The sequence below is a fragment of the Balaenoptera musculus genome, chromosome 7 (assembly GCF_009873245.2).
Source record: "Balaenoptera musculus isolate JJ_BM4_2016_0621 chromosome 7, mBalMus1.pri.v3, whole genome shotgun sequence".
Lineage (NCBI taxonomy): Eukaryota > Metazoa > Chordata > Mammalia > Artiodactyla > Balaenopteridae > Balaenoptera > Balaenoptera musculus.
This window is the reverse complement of record NC_045791.1, coordinates 54095442-54115478: the sequence shown is the minus strand read 5'-3', so window position 1 is coordinate 54115478 and position 20037 is coordinate 54095442. Positions and strand designations below refer to the sequence as shown.

The following is a 20037-nucleotide window of genomic DNA, read 5'->3' as shown; positions in this document are numbered from 1 at the left end:
AAATTAAAAAGTGGCCCAGTGTAGACCAAGTCAGGAGGAAGAAGGGTGTTTGACTCTGTGTGGGTTCTGGGTCTACCACTGCTCTTTAATATTTGCCATTATGCAGAATTCCCTCTGCCCTACCTTTTAAGCCTGCATAATAAGTAATTAAGAAATTAGGTTTGACACATGTGTCATCCACCACAAGGTATCATAAAGCAATGGCCCTGCCCCATAAGGGCTGCCATTAGAAATGCAACCCCCTGCCTTAAGCACTTCAGGCTTCCTACTGCTCTGGGGTGAAAGGTGAAGCTCCTTAAAAAGGCCTTGCACGGCTTTGCACACTCTGAGCCCATCTTAGGGCTCCAGCACACCTTGAAGCCTGCTCACGCTTGCTCTCTCTGCCCTTTCACAGTGAGCTTTCCACCTTCAGTTCTTCGTGCCGCCAAGGTTGTTTCCTCCTTAGAACATACTCTCTCCTCTCTCTGCTTAGTTAGCATTTTCATCCTTCAGAGTTCGGGTCAACTGTTCCTGCACAGAAAACATTTCCTCACCTCAGATCAGATTAAATCCTCTTATTACATGTTCTGGCAACCCCACATCCTTTCTTGGAAGTGATTTTATATTTGTTTGTTTATTTGATTACTCTTCTGTCTTCCCCAATAGGTGATAAGCTCTAGGAGAACAGGGACCCTCTAGCTTTTCTCACATTGAATCCTGAGCTCCTAGAGGGACTGGCACTCACTCATAAGCCCCTCAATCATTATTGGCTAATGAATGAATGAATAGAAAGATAACTAACAATATCAAACTAAGTCAAAGATTCTTCTCCAGTTTATAAGTCATTGATGCTGTGACCTGCCCATCGAATACCACATTCTTCTCCATGTAAGACACATAGAGAAAATTAAGATTATTCCACAGCAAGAGATGTAATACATTTTAGATTGACAGCAAAAGGAAAGCTATTCAAGGTAGGGGTTCATTTTTATAACACTGCATATTCTATGTTGATTTTTCCAAAAAAATTATAAGCACAATTTGAAACCAGAATGACACTTCTTTTAATTTTCTCACACTGGTAGTTATTGATCCTCATTCATATTTCAGAGGAAATACCATTGAATTCAGGAGAAATCGATTTAACCTGCATGGCATTCAAAAATTGCTGGAAAAGCTTAGCTCCTGTACACTGTGCCAGTGACCTTGCTAAGCAGGTATGTGAAACACTTAAATGTATAATTTTCTGCAGGTGCCTTTGGTAAAAACATTCTTTCTTCTTTCTTACGTCTTCCAGCAAACCTCATTATCCTTCTTGTGACCCTGTAGGCATCTCATGTTCTCTTGGCTTGTTTGCAAGTTTTAAAATATTAACTGCATCTCCTGCTTCAGGAAGAGTTGTTTGGCTACTACTCTCCATTTTTACTGTGTGAATTCTTTTACTTCGCCATCAGTACCTTGAATAATGGAGTTTAATGCATTTTCAAAGAAGCCATACATGATTAAAAATCTCTTATCTTTATTAAGTAAAGCAATAGTTATTCTCATTTGGAAGACCAAGGGGAATATACCTGGGAGAATATGTATTAATTTTGAATAATGTGGAAGCTATATTAAAATAAGGTCATAAGGGGTCAGTCACCATGGAGTTGGGGGAAAGGAGCTGTCATGTAGGATACCAGCTTTTAAGTAAGATAGGAGTAAGGAAGAGTAAACAAGAGCAAGGATGCCCAAGGGATAGGCTGTCAGCTTAATTTGTCAGCTTTTAAAATTTTCTAAGGAAAGGAAAACTACATAATGGTGGGAAATATATAAGGGAAACTTGCAGCTGATATTGAGGTCTATGAGATAGTAAAATTCTGAAAAATAATGACTTCAATAAAATTTATTCAGTGACTTTTAAAAATTCTCTAGTAAATCCTAGGCTTTGTGTCCAACTCTGGATAGGAGGCATAACATTGCATAAAACACCACCCCTGTACCTGGGGACCTTGAATGATTACATAAATGAACACAGAAAGGCATTTGGCTGCCTTAGTGTTTCTCAAAGAGGCCTTTAACTGTGGATGTTAAAAGGGATTACAGGAACTTCTCTGGTGGCGCAGTGGTTAAGAATCCGCCTGCCAATGCAGGGGACACGGGTTTGAGCCCTGGTCCGGGAAGATCCCACATGCCGCGGAGCAACTAAGCCCAAGTGCCGCAACTACTGAGCCCGCACGCCTAGAGCCCGCACTCTTCAGCAAGAGAAGCCACCACAATGAGAAGCCCGCACACTGCAACAAAGAGTAGCCCCCGCTCACCGCAACTAGAGAAAGCCCCCACACAGCAACAAAGACCCAACACAGCCAAAAATAAATAAACAAATAAATAAATAAATTTATAAAAGGGATTACAGCAGGACTTCTCAGAGCCTTGAATATGTTAATGAACACTGGGAATCATTTCTAAGGGGGTATATTATATTATCGTTCCCAAATTTTTTGAAGATGTCATCTTGGTTTTGTGTTTTACTCTGCAATTGTGCGTGTTTTGGGAGGAACAGCTTGTGAACTTATGAGATTTTTTTTTTATAACATCTTTATTGGAGTATAATTGCTTTACAGTGTTGTGTTAGTTTCTGCTGTACAACAAAGTGAATCAGCTATATGTATACATATATCCCCATATCCCCTCCCTCCCACCCTCCCTATCCCACCCCTCTTGGTCGTCACAAAGCACCGAGCTGATCTCCCCGTGCGATGCAGCTGCTTCCAACTAGCTATCTGTTTTACATTTGTTAGTGTATATATGTCCACGCCACTCTCTCACTTTGTCCCAGCTTACCCTTCCCCCTCCCCGTGTCCTCAAGTCCATTCTCTACTGAACTTGTGAGATTATAGTCTGGAATACACTCTGGAAAATGCTGACATTAAAAAACAGGCATGGGTCCGGAAATTAAATAATTTTGGAAAAATTTTCATCAAATAGTATGCCAATCGCTTAAATCACTGAGAAATTGTGTAGGACCCATAACAGGCAACTCTAAAATCTAGTGCCTCTTCGTAGCAGCAGTATTCCTAATAGCTGAAAAGTGGCAACCACCCAAATGTCCATTAATTGATAAATGGGCAAACAACATGTTATATATCCATATCATGGAATATTATTCAGCCATAAAAAGGAATGGAGTACTGATACCTGCTACAATGTGGATGGACCTTGAAAACATTATGCTAAGTGAAAGAAACCAGACACAAAAGGCTCCATATTATATGATTCCATTTAAACAAAATGTCCGGAATAGGTAAATCCACGGAGACAGAAAGCAGATTAATGGTTTCCAAGGACTGGTGGGAGATGAAAGTGAGGAGTGGCTGCTAATGGGTATGGGGTTTATTTAAGGGATAAGGAGAACATTCTGGAATTATATAGTGATGATGGTTGAACAATCTTATGAATATATTAAAAACCACCAAATTGTACACTTTAAAAAGGTGACTTTTAGAGTATGTGAATTTTATTTCAATTAAAAGAAATCCAAGATCCCATCATGCCAAATGGTTATCTCTCCCATATTATAGGAATTGAGAACAACACACCTTTTCTTGTCACAATTATATTTAATGAAGATAGTAGCTGTTATTTACAGAAGATATACATACATACAATTCCTACACATCAAATGTAGCCTAATTGTGAAAACAGGAAAAAATGTACTCCAAAATTACATACTAAATAAAATAAATAAAAAGTAATTATTTGGCACAATATCTATCATGTAGCAAATAAATAACTCTATACCATTGATTGAATGAACTATTTACAATCTATTTGAAAGTGCAAAACAATTGCTGAAAATTAAGATATCTGTAATAACATTTAAGTCCAGAAAATATGTGGGTTTTTTTAATCAGTAACAATAATTAGCCAATAGTAAAGTTTTTTTTAATGCCCCGGAAAATAATTTTGAAAAATGTTTTCTGAATATTGTGCTCTTTTGAAATGTCATTTTTTTTTTAAATCTTAACGCTAGCAATTTTAAGAACCTTGGAGTTTCTCAGTGGAATTCTTATATATGTACTCCTGATTTGTAAGTTTAAAAAAGTTATATTGTAAACATAAATATTATTCTATATGTCATTCAGAAATTACAGACCAGTCCTCCCTAAATAACATAAACAGCCAGAATGTTTTATAGTAACGTGGTCAGGTTCAATTCCTTCAGAGGTAAGACTATGAAGATGGAAGAATATAGCCTCTAATTTGGAGTTACACGGATTCCTCAACACCTTCCAAAAACCCCATGCTCAAATCAAAATGTTGAGTTAGAAATTATGAAACTATACCACCAATGATGTAGCCAAATAAATACCATTTGTAGCACATCTCATCCTGTAAACACTCCTAGAAAAAAATATCAGGAGCTTGATACTTCTCTTGACAATGATATTTCTACCATACTCTTCATGTTGGTCTTATTTTATGTTTCAGCAAAGAAGATGGCACAACTGGAAATAAAATATACGGTGACTACAAACAGGGGATTCGTAAGCTAGTGGTGTACAAGCTGTATGCAAGTCAAAGAATTTCTTCTTTTGTCATGACGCTGGTAAGCTGAATGCAGTACTGAGATGTCTCAAGATGGGTTTTTGCTTGTTTTATAGAATTCTCTAGTGACAATACAGTCAGTACTAGCATAGATGGCATTTTTGAAAGATTGTGGACTGGAGGCAAACCGTTGTTCTGAGCACTTTAAACGTCTATGGTCGACGAGGCTCTAATCTGTGTGACATCTGTGATAAAGTTCTCTGGTTGTCAATCACATTTAATTGTCGTACATAACTCCGGACATCCTGATGGTTCTTATTCGCCTGAGCTGCATCAGGATCTGTTGAAAGAGAAAAGAGCAGGATTAGCATTGCATAATATATGCATATACGATACAGCTTTATTTACTCTAACTTTTACCTTTATCATGAATTCCTGGGTTCCATCAAGACCTTTCAACACGCTATATTCATTGAAATGTTTCTACTTGGATGTTCCATCTCCTCCCTCCCACCCTATTCTTCCCTGGAATCATATATTTTGATAATTTTCCTTTGCATTACATATTGTAAAAAAAAAAAAAAAAGCAGCAAATAAAAGCGAAAGCATCGCCTGACAGCCCTGGTTATACATTAAAATTGTTTGCCCTTGCCATCCCACCTGTGTCTCACACTGATCTCTGCTCTCTTTGATCCAGATGAGGACTAATGGCAAAAAGACATAGTTTTCATTAGTTCCTAACAAAAGCACTTAACACCTGGGCTGAACTGAAGCAAGCAAGTGAGACTAGTAAGTCCGACTCCCCTCATTACTCGCATACAATATACAGCATTATTGCATACATTGTGTGTTCTTAGAGACTGTCCATACTCAGAAAAAAAAAGAAAAATCAACTCGGGCTGAAGGCATGACTTCTGCCAGACCTTCAATTCTCTGATGCTATTTGTTCTGAAATCCCAATTACCATTCTATTCTCATCCACTCCCCAAAGCACTCAAGCAGCAGAGCTATCTGAAGTTACCCAATTTCCCTAAAACTAGGCTGAAAGAAGAATCAAATGCTCACATCCCTACACAGGGAATAGACATGAATGAGGAAGGCCATTTGACAGTGGTGAACTGGAAACACAGTTCCCTTCAGAAGTGACTACTCAGCTCTTGCATGCTGATGCCATGTGGGAATCTGCACCCTGAGTTGCCGGATCTTCCTATTTTTCTAGAGAAATGAGAAATCTGCATTTCTTCCCTGGGAATTCTTCCATTTTTGAATGGTGACATTATTTCACAATAAAAGGGAAAAAAAGCTCCATTTAGATCCAACAGCTTGGCCATGGTCCATGGGTGGCCTCTGCCCCGTGGATCCCTGGTGTGGGACGCTGGGAGTGGCCAAGCCAGCCTGGACTCTGGACCAGTGTTCTCTCCGCCATAGCACACTGCCTTCCGCAGTCCATCTGTTCTCTTTAGATCCACACACCACTCCCAAAGACAATTAGAATGCCATCTGCATGAGGGGCGAAGGGGAGTGCTGCAGGTCTGAACACAGAAAAGCAGAGAAAAGATACAAAGGCCCCCACTTGCTCTAAGAAGAAACTCATCAGTATAATTATCACATATAAATAATACCACAGTGTTTAATTTCCTCGCTTGTCACTGGCAGTGTACTCTACATTTACAATATACTGTAATTACATTGTACATATTCCCACAATGTTTATGAATCTATTCTTATAGCTTTATCTATAGATTTTTTGACTTCAGAGCTAAGCAGCTGTTGTTTACCAGCAGTTACTGATAACTTCAACAAATGCAGTGGAGATTTATATACATAAAATTTCCCCCCATGTCTCTAGGAGATATAGGAGAATGTAGGATTTACTTCCAAAGAAGTTTATAGAACAAAATATATTCTATCTTGCTTCTTCTCCGGTTCTTGGACCTCATGGAGAACCTTCTCAAGGCTCTGAACCCTCTTAGGCACACAGCATTTGCGTTTAATTTCAGGAATTTCCTAGAACCCCCTGAAGGGCCACGGATTCTAGGTTATACACCTTTGTTGTGTAGACTGGCATCACTTATATATTCTCATACTCACTTGTATAACTGCCTTATGATCGTGTCTTTATACATATAGTAAATCACTAGATGAAGAGATAGGAGAGACTTTAATTCTGGCAGAATCCACATAAGATCGGTTGATGAGGTGCAAGGCTGCACCTTTTGGAAGGAAGAGGAGGCATAATCATTTGAATCAATTTTTTAAAGATCTTGCTCCCCAAGTCAAGACTATTTTTCCTAGATTTCCCCCTCCGGGCATTAAAAAATGAATGTTTAGCAGTTCTGGCATCCTGTGTTAGCAGACCCTTGCTTTGGGCCAGTCCTGTGCTAGGAAGAGCAAAGATAGCTCTGACGACTAAAACAAGAAGCATTTAGTCTCTGAGCACTAGGTTTATTGGAGGGGATGGTACTGGTAGCCTCGCAGTCATGTCCATGTCAAATTATCATGTTAAGTTAATGAGCCCAATGACTTCACTGACTCACACAATGACGTTATTAGCACAGAACTTCACAGGGGCTACCTTCTCACTCCCAGACCAGCTGGAGCGAGCCAAAGCTCCAGCCCCTACCCAAAGTCCCAGTGCAGAGGAGGCCTGGCAGGGTGATCTGCTGCGATGATGCAACTTAACTCCCAACAGTTTAAACTTGCTATTTATTATCAGTGACGGTTTTATATGAAAGCATTGTATTATACCAGTTTTTGTACAGATTTAAGAAAAGCACCTTAATTCACCTAGAAATACTAGAAATATAATATGAATTCCTGCTATGGGACCTTTCACAAATGTGCTTATAGACATTAATGCCTTCTCGCAACACCCCAAGAGACAATCAATACTATCTTTCCCAGTTTATAAACGACAGAATGAGTCATTACGAGTGGATGTGAGTTTCTCAACATGAAGCAGTGAGTCATAAAGAGAGTTGGTTAGAGGCAGGATTTGTTGGCAATCATGCCTTAGTTGTCTATCCATTCTGGAAAGAGCAGATGAATTCTCTAAGTTCATTCATAAAATAATATTCTTATGGTTATTTTAAACGCAAGGCCCCTATCCCATGGGATTCATGGTCCAAAGTGTCTCTGACACCATCAAATATTGTCCAGACTTCTAGAATGTCTCAGTAGCCTCACTGAAAAGGACTTAGCCACCAAGATCCATATTGCAGCAGCATTAACTTACTGAAGGGTTGGCTCCTGCAGTATCTCACCGTTCTGGCAGTGTTTGCAATCATGCGCTAAAAAGAATAAAAAGAAAAACTGAAATGCAGGTAAACTTAGTGTAGAATCCAAAAAAGAAAACAAACCATTATTTATTTCAGCAATACCTGGGACCACGAGAAACAGCAGGTTCTGAGATGTGGATTATCTGGAGGCAACTGGTTGATGTATAACCTGTTTAATCACTTGAAAGAGGCACCCACCCCCGCATGCCCCCCTCCCACACATACAAGGTATTTGTCAGGTGAGGAATACTAGTGGCATAACTCTTGTCTAATTGCTTGTTCCTCAAGACGTAAAAAGCAGGCTGTCGTTCCTGAGAATGGACCTTACTCCTCAGGACTAGTTTTTACCATCCTTTCTTGAGGTCACTGTGAATTTGCAAGAGAATTTGTAACTATTCTAGATCTGGAGAATGGTTAGCTTGTCAAGTTCCTCACAGTAAACAGGACTCAATAATGAGGTGTTTGATGATATTGACGGAACAATCATAGATATTCTATTGCCACATTTTTCCTATACACTATGCATTATTAACCTTTCTCATCTTCCAGCAAAAGCGTGTGTTTTAATGTTCACCTTAATTATGTGATTCCCTCCCTCCTTCCTTCTTCATCCTTCCTGATTATAACACTAACACATGCATATTTTAGAATATCGTTTCAGACAGTAACTTCAGTTATATTTTGGTACATTTCCTTCTAATACTTTAAAAAATACATAAGCATGTTTTTCAAAAAATGGAAGTCATAACATACATATGTTTGTTTTGATCTGAATCTTTTCAAATGGCATTATGACTCTTTTCCATGCCATTTGCATTTTAAAATCCTTTTTAAATAAGCAGGTATTCAGTCATGTGGATGGATCATAATTTATTTAACCTTTGTTAATTTTGTCATTAAGCGATCTCAATTTCTAAGTTTTGGTTGCCATAAAAACTTACAAGGAAACCTTTCGAACTGCACTAACTTAGTTAAAAACAAAAAAAGAAAGAAGGAAAGAAATGAAGGACAAGAAACCTAAGGAAAAATATCAGTGAGACTGAAGCACTGTTTCTGAGCCATTACGTACATTTCTTGCTCGTGGTATTTTAAGGGTAACTGTGTAACATCTCAGGACACGGGGACCCCCAGTCTCTGTGTAACATCTCAGGACACTTTTGCTCTCAGGGCATTCCCGCAGAGATGGTGGATTAATTCTAACACTAGCAGAAAATCGGTAAGGCTCCAGCCAGGAAAAGAGACTTTCTAATCTCTGAGTGGCTATTTAATTCCAGTCCTTGCTTTTTTCTCTCCTGGAACCTTGGCTTGCCAAAATATAGAAAATGGCTCTGAGAGAACTGATGTAGTGTTAAAAAAAAAAAAAAAAAAAAAAAAACTTATTTGGCAGGGAAATTTTTTCATAGAAGAGTTGGAACTTTACAAATATATACAGGTGAACATTCATAATACCTCACTAAATACTACTGCTCTGAGGCCTCTGGCATGCGTGAAGTGACATCTGTCTGCACTGGGTAATTTCTCATACACAAAGAGGCACTTGGAAAAGTTAGAACTTCACTTTCATAAAGGTTCCTGCAAACCAGCACGTCCGTTGATCAGCATGAGAAATATATTACAAATACCTCCAAGAAAATGTAACATACAATGTATAATTAGCCTCTGATATATGGAGCCCTGAAATAAACAGTAACTACGATAATTTTCCTGCTAATTTACTTTAAGTTGTTTTTTCACTTCTCCAAAGGCTTTGCATCTGAAGGGCACAAGTATATTCCGTGTAGAATTATTGTAATTCTTCAGATATTGAATGGAGTGTAATTACTGAAAACCCTGGGAAATGCTGCCAGTATGCCCCTCCAAAGAATAATAAAACAATTAGCAGGGGTCAGAAACCTCTTCCTATACCATTTTGTAGGGAGTAATTGTTCTGCTTTTTAGTTCTGAAAGCTAAAACATTTCCTTCTGACTTTGGTTTTGGACTGCTCGTTACAGCTATACTCTGAGGCTTCATAATTTTTAGCTCATTATGCAGTTTAAAACGTGAGAACAATTGTTTCAATCAGTAATTTCCAGCTCTGGAGTTCATTCTACCTTTCTAAATCTTTGATTAATTTTAACAATGGTTTTAATTTTGACGCATCCCTTTTAATTGTACTCAAAGATAACTTCAGTTTAACTTTGCAATCCAAATCTGGCTTTGCAATGAGGCCCATTCTTTCCCTTTGAGGCGGCTGCACAATAATGTAATCTGTAAACCCTCCGTAACAGCACCCGGACTCCGCTAGCACTGCCGGTCAGTGCAGTTACAGAATGCTTTCACAAGGCCAAAGAAGGGTTAACTTGATTTTTCTAACCCCACCCTCTTTTGCACCCACTGACACATGCAATATTTAATACGCTGCTAAGAGCTACAAGGTGCTTTCCTGGGGCTGCAGAAGGAGACTTCAGAAGGCCCCTTCTTCATTTGTCTCCAGGGGCCTAAGGCCATCAAAGCCTGCCTACAAATACTGGCTCCCCACTGTTTAAAGGCATCAGCAACGAGGAGCTCATCACCTCCAAGGACAGCCCCTTGCAGTTTTAGACATGTATGACTACTGGACGTTTCTTTATCATTTTGAGTCCAAGTCCCTTTTCTTTTTTTTTTTCCACATCATTATTGGAGTATAATTGCTTTACAATGTTGTGTTAGTTTCTGCTGTACAACAAAGTGAATCAGCTATATGTATACCTGTGTCCCCATATCCCCTCCCTCTTGCGCCTCCCTCCCACCCTCCCTCCCTATCCCCCTTTGCTTTTCACCCCACTAATCCTAGTTCTGAGCTCTGGAGCCACAACACATGTGTTTAGTTCCGCTTTAACGGGACAGTTCTTCAAATACTTGAAGACAGCTATCACGGACATCTCTTCACCCCCGAGTCTTTTCTGGTTCAGCCTAAATTTTCCCACTTTCTTCAACAGTTTCTCATAAGTTTCAGGTCTCTTGTGGATGGTCTCTAGCGCGGTGCCCTACACTAAGCAAATCATAGAGTGCAGAAGAAACACGATTTTCCTTCCTTGATCTAGATGATGCTACACGTCGAAGTCCACGATTTAAAAAGAGCCACACTGCTGACATCTGAACTTATAGTGAATTAAACCTCTCAGCCCCCTTCACTGAGCTTCCTTCTCTATAGATGTGCAGGTGGTTTCCTGGACCAAAGTGGAGGATTTTGCGTTTATCTCCACTAAAAGCCATCCAGTTAGTCTTTCTATTCTTCTGCAGGCTTAAGCCTCACATGTCATTTCTGACAGCAGAGGACTGTTTATTCATTGCTGTTCCCAGTGAAGGTTGGCAGAAACTAAGGTTAAAAGACATAGGCTTTATTATCCAACTGCCACAGCAGGGATGAAGCCAAAAGTTATACCCTAGGCTTTGTGGTGCTGCCAGAGCAGGTTGGCCTGCCTGGAGCGAGCCAGGCAACTTTCCTACCATGCCAGGCCAGTGGGAAAACACCTGATCACTCCAAAGCAGAGCTTCTCATCTTTTTTTTTTTTCCCATCCCAGCAAACCTGAGGTCATGACACACTCCTATTAGTAACTGGCTTGTTAAAACAGTGATATGTAATTCAGGGCAAGGTGAGGGGAACGTGTTCCTTTAGAAGGCACCTGAATCAGTGCAGGTGGGCAGTGTGAGCCCCTCTTCACACCTGACCTGACTCTGATACAGCCCCACCCCCTGCTGGGAAGCCCCACCTTAGGGTCTGCTCGTCAGCCTGCCCTGGAGGATGCTAGCCAAGAAAGCGGTCCACGGTCAGAATGCCAGGTTTCCCCTTGGGAATCCACATTCCAAATTTCCCACAGCCACCACTTTCCTTGGGACTAATTCTAAGCACAGGTTTTCAGAGCTTATTTGCAAGAATTAATATGTTCATACAGTTTTTCATCTACAGGGCTGAGAGGTGGACCCAACTGAAAGCTGATGAATCTCCCTCTGGACGTGAACTCATACGGGGAAGCTCAGAAAGGAAAAATAAGGTAGCAAGAGAAGGCTTCTGTAACTACCCTCAGGTATTTATTTCTTCTTCTTCTTCTTTTTTTTTTTTCTTCAGTGTTTATGTATTTATTTGGAAGTAATCTCAAACTTCCAGAAAATTTGCAAGAGGAGTCCAAAGAACTTGCATACAACCTGGTGAACGATTCTTAACAAGAATAACCATTTTAAGGGCACTTCCCAGGCGTTGGGCCTGTCCTATTCGGCAGCTCACCGGGACAGCTGACCAATGTGAGAGTCTGATCTGGATGAAGGCGTAGACAGTGCATGCCCAATGACACTGTGTCAGGTATTTCTTTCTTTATCAAGCTGAAAACAGAGCGACTCAGAAGCAGATGTCCTGCCTGGGGCCTGAGTTGCAGAGTGACCAGCACAGAGGTGCTGTCCAGAGAGGGAGTGGCCAGCTGTACGCACTTGAGCCTGGCCCAGGAGAGGGGCCCTGAGGCTGTGGTCCCAAACACAAATCCCCCTCAAGCTCAGACGCAAGTAATTCCTTCTCCTTGAATCCAATGAGGGGTCAGAGGGGGCTCTTCTCAGTTGGGGTCCTCGGGGCCCCGGCCTCCCCATTTACCTTCTGTGGCACCCTCCCCTCAGGGGCAGGCTGGCCATCTTACACCTTCACTCCTATCCAGATGGTCGATGACCCACCAGGCCTCCCCAGCCGTCTCTGGCTTTTCTGGCCAGCTCTGTACAGACTCTTGTGCCCCGTCTAAGCTCTCCTGTCCCTGAAGAGGAGTGGACTTTTATGTCTGTTTTTCAAGTTCAGGCCAGCAGGCCCTCCAGGCAATACCACCGCGCACTGTTCCTCTCCCAACCTCGTACGCACAGCCAGCTGTCAGACCAGCTTTCCTCTTCTTAGGCCACGCTCTCTCTCTGCTCCAAGTCCCTTGAGAAGGTGCTCCCAGATGTCAGGCATCTTCTAAACGCCTGCCCTCAGGGGTTTTTGTCTTTCCTTCTGTTGCCCCTTGAGATCTTTGCCCTCCTTGTTCTTAATGTTTGTAAATTGCTTTTTCTTTTCTTCTTTCTGCCCCTACTCATTGGACTCTGCCCCCGTCCATATGCCTATCAAATCTAGGATCTCAGTCAACTACTCCTTGCGTACCATGTGTAAAACCACATTCACACCATTCTGGTTATTTCACTCAGACCCTCATATATTGGGGACAAGAATTTTTTTCCACATGTATATCTAGAAATATATCTGTCTCTCACCTGCAAAGACTGTGCCCATGACAGCAACCAAGTGGAATTAAATGCAAGGTGAGGACCAGAGATGAAAGATAAAATGGCCCAGGAGCTGAGCCAGTCTTCACCGTATGTGTCCCTGAGGAAGAACCCTGGCCCCTGTCCTGTCCTATGGATCTTTAATATCCAAGAGGTGAGTGACATACAGATACAAGCATGTAACAGGCATGATGCTCATGGTATATTGTACATACGATGGCCATGGGGACATGGCAGCTCAGGTGTCTGTGCATGCGCTTGCAGAATATTGTGCATCTCTGCACACAGGGAAGGACACTGAAGGACTGACACAATTAGCACCACAGGGAGGAGGGTGGACAGAATAGTGTCCAGTGAGGAACAGAAAGCTAAGGGAGCCATTTTGCATAAGGTATCGGTAATATAAAATGCTTGGGACATTCTGCTTAACCAGATTTTCTAATAAAATAGAAAATGCTTTTGGATTAAACCTTTGTTACATAAATTCCTTTATAAATGCTTTAGTGTACTGTCCTATCTCACTAAGTCCAACACTGGAATATAACTGGGTTATTCTTTTACTCAACAAATACTTTTACTCAAGTATTTCTTGCATACTTATGATATGCCAGACATCTTTTTGGGTGCTAGAGAAACCAAACGGATAAGATACCTGGTCTAGGATATTTACATTCTAGTGGAGAAGACAGGCAATGAAGTGGCAATAAAGATCATCTTAGAATGTGAAACCAGCTGTCAAGGCAAGGTTATCTGTTGAGATCCAGCTGTCTGGCAAGGTGTGGATGGCAGAAGAATATTTGAAGGATGGTCAGGGAAGACCACTCGGAGGAGGGACACATGAGCTGAGACCTGAATGATGTGAAAGTGTTAGACTGGTGAAGACTGAAGGAAGACAATTTCGGGCAGAGGTAACAGCTAGTGCAAAGGCCCTGAGGCAGAAAGAAAAAGAAAGAAGGTTGGTCTCACCAACTTGGACTGAATACAGAGTAGATGAAGTGTGAGATGAGGCTGGATGGGTACTCAGGGTAACAAGTCTGGATTTGATTATATTATATTGTATTTAACGTGGTTTTATTTTCCTCTGATACAGGAAGTTACCTCTCTTTGCGTTTTTCTTTTTCACATCTTTTTTTTTTTTTAATTGAAGTATAGTTGATTTACAGTATTGCATTTGTTTCAGGTGTACAGCAAAGTGATTTGGTTATGCATATATATGTAAATATCTATATTCTTTTTTCTTTTCAACTACAGTTTATTACAAGATATTGAATATAGTTCCCTGTGCTATACAGTAAATCTTTGTTGTTTATCTTTTTTATATACAGTAGTGTGCATCTGTTAATCCCAAACTCCCAATTTATCCCTCCCCCCACCCTGCTTCCCCATTGGTAACCATAAGTTTGTTTTCTATGTCTGTGGGTCTGTTTCTGTTTTGTAAATAAGTTCATTTGTATCATTTTTTTAGATTCCACATATAAGTGATATCATATGATATTTGTCTTTGTCTGGCTTACTTCACTTAGTATGATAATCTCTAGGTCCATCCATGTTGCTGCAAATGGCATTAATTTATTCTTTTTTATGGCTGAGTAATATTCTATTATATATATATAATATTTTATATATCTGTATATACCACATCTGCTTTATCCATTTATCTGTCAGTGAACATTTAGGTTGCTTCCATGTTTTTGCTATTGTAAATAGTGCTGCTATGAACACTGGGGTGCATGTATCTCTTCTAATTAGAGTGTTCATCTTTTCTGGATATATGCCCAGAAGTGGGACTGCTGGATCATATGGTAGCTCTATTTTTAGTTTTTTAAGGAACCTCCATACTGTTCTCCATAGTGGTTGTACAAATTTACATTCCCACCAACAGTGTAGGAGGGTTCCCTCTTCTCCACACCCTCTCCAGCATTTATTTGTAGACTTTTTAATGATGGCCATCCTGACTGGGGTGAGGTGGTACCTCACTGTAGTTTTGATTTGCATTTCTCTAATAATTAGCAATGTTGAGCATCTTTTCATATGCTTGTTAGCCATCTGTATGTCTTTCTTGGAGAAACGTCTATTTAGGTCTTCTGCCCATTTTTTGATCAGGTTGTTTTTCGGTTATTGCGTTGTATGAGTGGTTTGTATATTTTGGAAATTAAGCCCTTGTCGGTCGCATCGTTTACAAGTATTTTCTCCCATTCCATAAGTTGTCTTTTCATTTTGTTTATGGTTTCCTTGGCTGGGCAAAAGGTTATAAGTTTGATTATGTCCCATTTGTTTATTTTTGCTTTTTCTATTGCCTTGGGAGACTGACCAAAGAAAATATTGCTACGATTTATGTCAGAGAATGTTTTGCCTATGTTCTCTTCTAGGAATTTTATGGCGTCGTGCCTTATATTTAACTCTTTAAGCCATTTTGAATTTACTTTTCTGTATGGTGTGAGGGAGTGTTCTAACTTCATTGATTTATATGCGGCTGCCCCGCTTTCCTAACACAACTTGCTGTAGAGACTGTCTTTTCTCTATTGAGACATCTCTTTTATTACTGTTTTGAACTAGTTTATACCCTTTATTGATTTTTAATACTTCATGTATTTATGTTTTATTTTCTTAACTGCATATAATCTCCTAAAGCCAAGGACTACTTTTTGGATTTCTTTATATTTCCTAGCAAAATTCTTTGCCTAGACACTCTACACATATTTAATTGTTTTGAAAAAAACGTACCCTTTGGAAAATCTGCATTCAGCCCAGTTCATGTATTCTATATAAAGAAGTAAACTTTCAAAGTCCTTCGGTAGATCTCTATTGTGTTGGAAAGGTCTGGGAATTGGGTGGATTTGAACACCTAAAGATTTTTATTTGGAGATTCTTTTTTCCATAGCTTGATATAAGTCCAGTGCTCTCACCGTGAATCTTGTAATAATGTTATTGATGATAGAAGACAAATTGTTGCTAATAATGTAACGGCATGATCAGTGATACAAAAATATAAGGGTTCAAAACATCTCTCTTCCTTTATGAATTAGCTTCTATTAATGTTTCCATAAGTATAGAAGTTTGCCTTAGGCTTCTCTTTCCAAATAAAATGACTATCTTAAAATAATATTCATAAATAAATCCACCTAAATATGGGTGTGTCTGAAATAGAACCAACCTCCTAACACAGCAGCACCGCTATCAGCATGCTTCATACAGCCTGGGGTAGTGGCAGCCGGCCAGCATATTATCCTCTGATCCATTGCTAGTCTACTTCCTAAATGTTATAAATATTCATGTATGCCGTAGAAAGCTACAAAGGGCTTTATTCAAACATTTTTTTGAATATTCCTTTATGTTCCCCCCAAAGGAAAGAATGTCTGCTTTTTTTTTTTTTTTTTTTTTCATAAGGATCAGAGTGTGAATTCTCTTTTGTTCATACGCATAAATCCTGAAAACCAATACGCAACAAATTCTCTAATCCTCATTTCATACCTCGAGGGTGAAGAGGTTCAAAATAAAAACACTTAGGGTTGGCATGGTAGTTCACTGTGACTGTGCAGTGTTGCCACCAAGAAAAGACATCTATGTTCCCGACTACCCTGGTGACTTCTGCCCCTGGCAGGGGCTGCCTCAGGGGATACGGCCTATCAGCCCCACAAAGGCTGCCAACCTTGGTGAGCATGATGACTGACTGGGGAAGCTGCACGGACATGAACCTGAAAAGGGAGACAGACACATCCTTCCCCAGGAATGCAGTAATAACACCAGCCACTAGTGGGAGCTGTAAGTGGTGGTGGTATGGGGGCAGGGGTGGGCTAGTTTATGGGGAGAAAAGGTTGGAAAGTTGGCAACAAGTGCCAGGTGGTCTAAGCCCGGTTTAAAGAACATAATCAAATCTTTTTGAAATTCCAGTTCATTTTTCAGTAACACCTAACTCATGGAAGGGCAACTGTAAAATCCCACTTTCTCATGGTATGATTTATCAAATGAAGTAAAATTGATCACTGCTGGAGCAGAGAACTAACAGTATTCTTTCAGTATCCTTTCTCTCCTTTTCTTTCATAGTGATAGAACCCCCTAATTTTGAGTGGGGCACATGTATACCCAAAATAAGAACTACATATTCTAACTAACTTTCTTTTCATGGGACTAAGTTTCTTCTGGCCAATAAAATGTGAGCCAAGGGGTGAGTGCGATTCCAGGTCACATCCTTACATGGAAGAAGCAGGTCTTCACGTTTTTCCTTTTCCCTTCCCTCTAGCTGAAATGGGGGTGGTGGTGGTCCACCATCTTGGACCATGTGGATGGTGAAATGGCAAGACAGGAGAAGGCTGGAGCCCTGACTGCTTCCTGGGGCAGAGCTTCCATACTTGGACATTTAAGTGAGAAAGGAATAGACTTATCTTGCTTAAGCCTTGGCTACCTTAGGTTTCCACTGTTGCAGCTGAACTGCTATCTTAGCTTTACAGTTGCTTCCAATCAAAAGTGGACTTTCTCAGAGCAGGATGTGAAGAACCTCTCTCCTCACTGACAGGCATGTCAGAATCCACTGCTGTGGGCACGAAGTACAGAAACAGGGAAGGGGAACTCGCTTAACATCCACTGAATACGATCTTGACTTCCTTCCCAGGTTATGGATGAGACACACCAAGATCTAAAAACCCAGATAAAAGAGCTTTCATCCTCCTTGACAGATATTTTTGCTGTTCTTGTTTGTTCTATTTAGTTAACTTTAACAATCGAAAGTTCTAAAGCTCAGTCAACTCTTTAGGAAACTCTGACTTCTACACCTCTGTGCACATGTATATTTTACAGTCAGATGGTTGGCTTAGCCACCCCTTGGTCTGTATTTCTGCCTAAGTGATCCGGAAGGTCCTTTACCTATTTGCTAAATCTTTCATTTCTGGACAACAAGTTTTCTTTTGAGAAATCAGGGAAATATGTTTAATTCTCCATACTAATAAGTGAGCAAAGAATGTTTTTACTTTGATCATAGAATGATTAAACCAACACAGTAATAGAGATGTTCCTACCCTACCCTTGGTGTGCGGGGTGGAGGAGAAGACTGCTGAGAAATATTTGCCCTCTAGTACAGGGTGTCTTTGAGGAGTGTGGACTCATGTGCTATTTCCTAAGAAGCTTAAGACACGGGACATAGTGCCCAGCACTTGCTGCAGTTCTTTACCAGGCTGGGCTTTGCAATATGCTCATCCGCAAAGTTGAATGGTATGATCCTTACAGGATGACTGCAGGATGTTTTGAATTCTGGAGTCACACGTAGTAGCTGGATTTCAGGAAACAATTAGGACGGTTTTCTGATAAGAATGCTTACAACGCTGTATGGCTTACAGGAAGCCTTCAATACTCTGGACCCACCAATAATCCCCAGGGGTAGATGGTGTGACCACAATCCCCATTTTCTTTTGGGGAAATTGACCCACGGAGAACTTAAGGGACAGCTACAAAGGGATGAAGCTGAGAACTGACCCTCGTGTCTCCTGAACTCTGAGCTCTGAGCTTTTCCTGTAGCGCCACGTCCATCACTGCAAAGCGAACCCCGGGCACATTCTCACCCACACAGAGATAACACCCTACCACCCCATCCATGCGGGCTGCAGCCAAAGGATTTAGAAGACAATGGAGCATTCCGTGAACATGCGCTATGTCGCTAAAGAAAGGCTTGGCAAGACCTGCCTTATTGCTTCACAGAAGATAAGAAAAGAAACTGCAAAGTAACTAATGCTTTTTCTGGGGGGTGGGGGGAGGCTGGAAAATAGTGACTATGTGCCAGTTCCACACAATTGTTACTTAAAAAAATTTGTTTTTGGTTATGAAGATTTTCAAGTTCCCACTCTGAACCTGGGTGAACTTTACTGGAATAAGCAATACACACTCAGATGACTGACTACTGTATAATAAAGATCCTCTGTAGAGTTGCCTTTTACCTACATGCACTAAAGTCAGCCTCAGCAGATAAACATTTCGAAGGCATCCTGGGGCAGTCTAGCTCCACAAACCTTACAACAAAACAACAACATGGAAGTCACTCTGGAACATTCATGCATTTTAGCAACAGGCAGCTAAGGACGAAGCACACAGCATAAAAGCTAGCCGCTGCTGTGAGCCGCCGCACAAATACCATTCAATTTCACAAAAGAGAACTGACAGACTAAAAGAGGTAGCCAATTTGAACTGAATATTTCCACAGCTCCTTTATGTGTAACTAGCTTTTTAACATGGCAGCATATATGGAAATTATTTCCTTTATTAGTACAAATGCAAATTTTATTTTTAAAAAACATCATGGTTAAGGTTATAATACCATACGTACCATTTTTTCAAAGTTTACTAGATTGTCAATGAATGTCTTGTTCCCCTCATGAGTAAATGTCATATCTGCAAAGAAATAAAAGTCACATTCGAATCACTAACAGAAATATGTCATACTAAGAAACCAGAATAGCACATTAGATTATGCTGGAGGATTTGCATGACACTGCAGTTGGAAAAAGCCGATAATAGTTCCTTTTATGTTAGGTGTTTAAGTTTCTAAAGCACTTTCCCTGAGCTTATTAGTAAAATTTCCAAACTAACCCTCTGTTGCACTATCAAGTCTTTCAAACCACGCACAGATCCCTGCTCCTCCAATAATCTTTCCAGCCCTTTCAGAAAAGTCAGGGCTGAGGGGAGATGATGAGGAAGGTGGAAAGATGGGCTCATTCTTCCCAAGGAGGTCAATCGGATTAGGCTCCTGTTCATTTTCTTCCCCACACACTCACCACTGACTCGGCCTGTGCATTTCCTTGGAATTACCTTTAATGAGCAAAGGCATGAAGGGGATGAGAGGAGGGTCCAGCTTGGCTACCGTCAGCCTGTAGGCCCTGTGGTTTCTTGAAGGATCCTTTAGAGAAACAAAGAGATCCTGGTTAATGACTTGTGACACGTGCACCACCCCCTCTACCTCCCAACACACCCAGCCTTGTCATCTCCCAGTCAGGGAGTTTTGAATCAAGTGTAGC

General features: G+C 40.6%; 1 protein-coding gene across 3 annotated transcripts in view; it reads right to left on the bottom strand.

Moving 5' to 3' along the window:
- Window positions 1-3453: 3453 nt before the first annotated feature.
- RAPGEF4 (Rap guanine nucleotide exchange factor 4) overlaps window positions 3454-20037 on the bottom strand; it is a 308154-nt gene continuing 291570 nt past the window's right edge. For 2 of the 3 annotated variants that reach the window (XM_036858165.1, XM_036858164.1), the window contains 4 exons: window positions 19832-19919; window positions 19350-19414; window positions 7742-7796; window positions 3978-4846 (listed from right to left, as the gene is read on the bottom strand). In XM_036858165.1, coding sequence (XP_036714060.1) covers window positions 4719-4846; window positions 7742-7796; window positions 19350-19414; window positions 19832-19919 — 336 coding nt within the window. In that variant the 3' untranslated portion in view covers window positions 3978-4718. Of the gene's footprint in view, window positions 4847-7741; window positions 7797-19349; window positions 19415-19831; window positions 19920-20037 lie in introns of all 3 variants that reach the window. The other variant, XM_036858163.1, reaches the window with a different exon arrangement.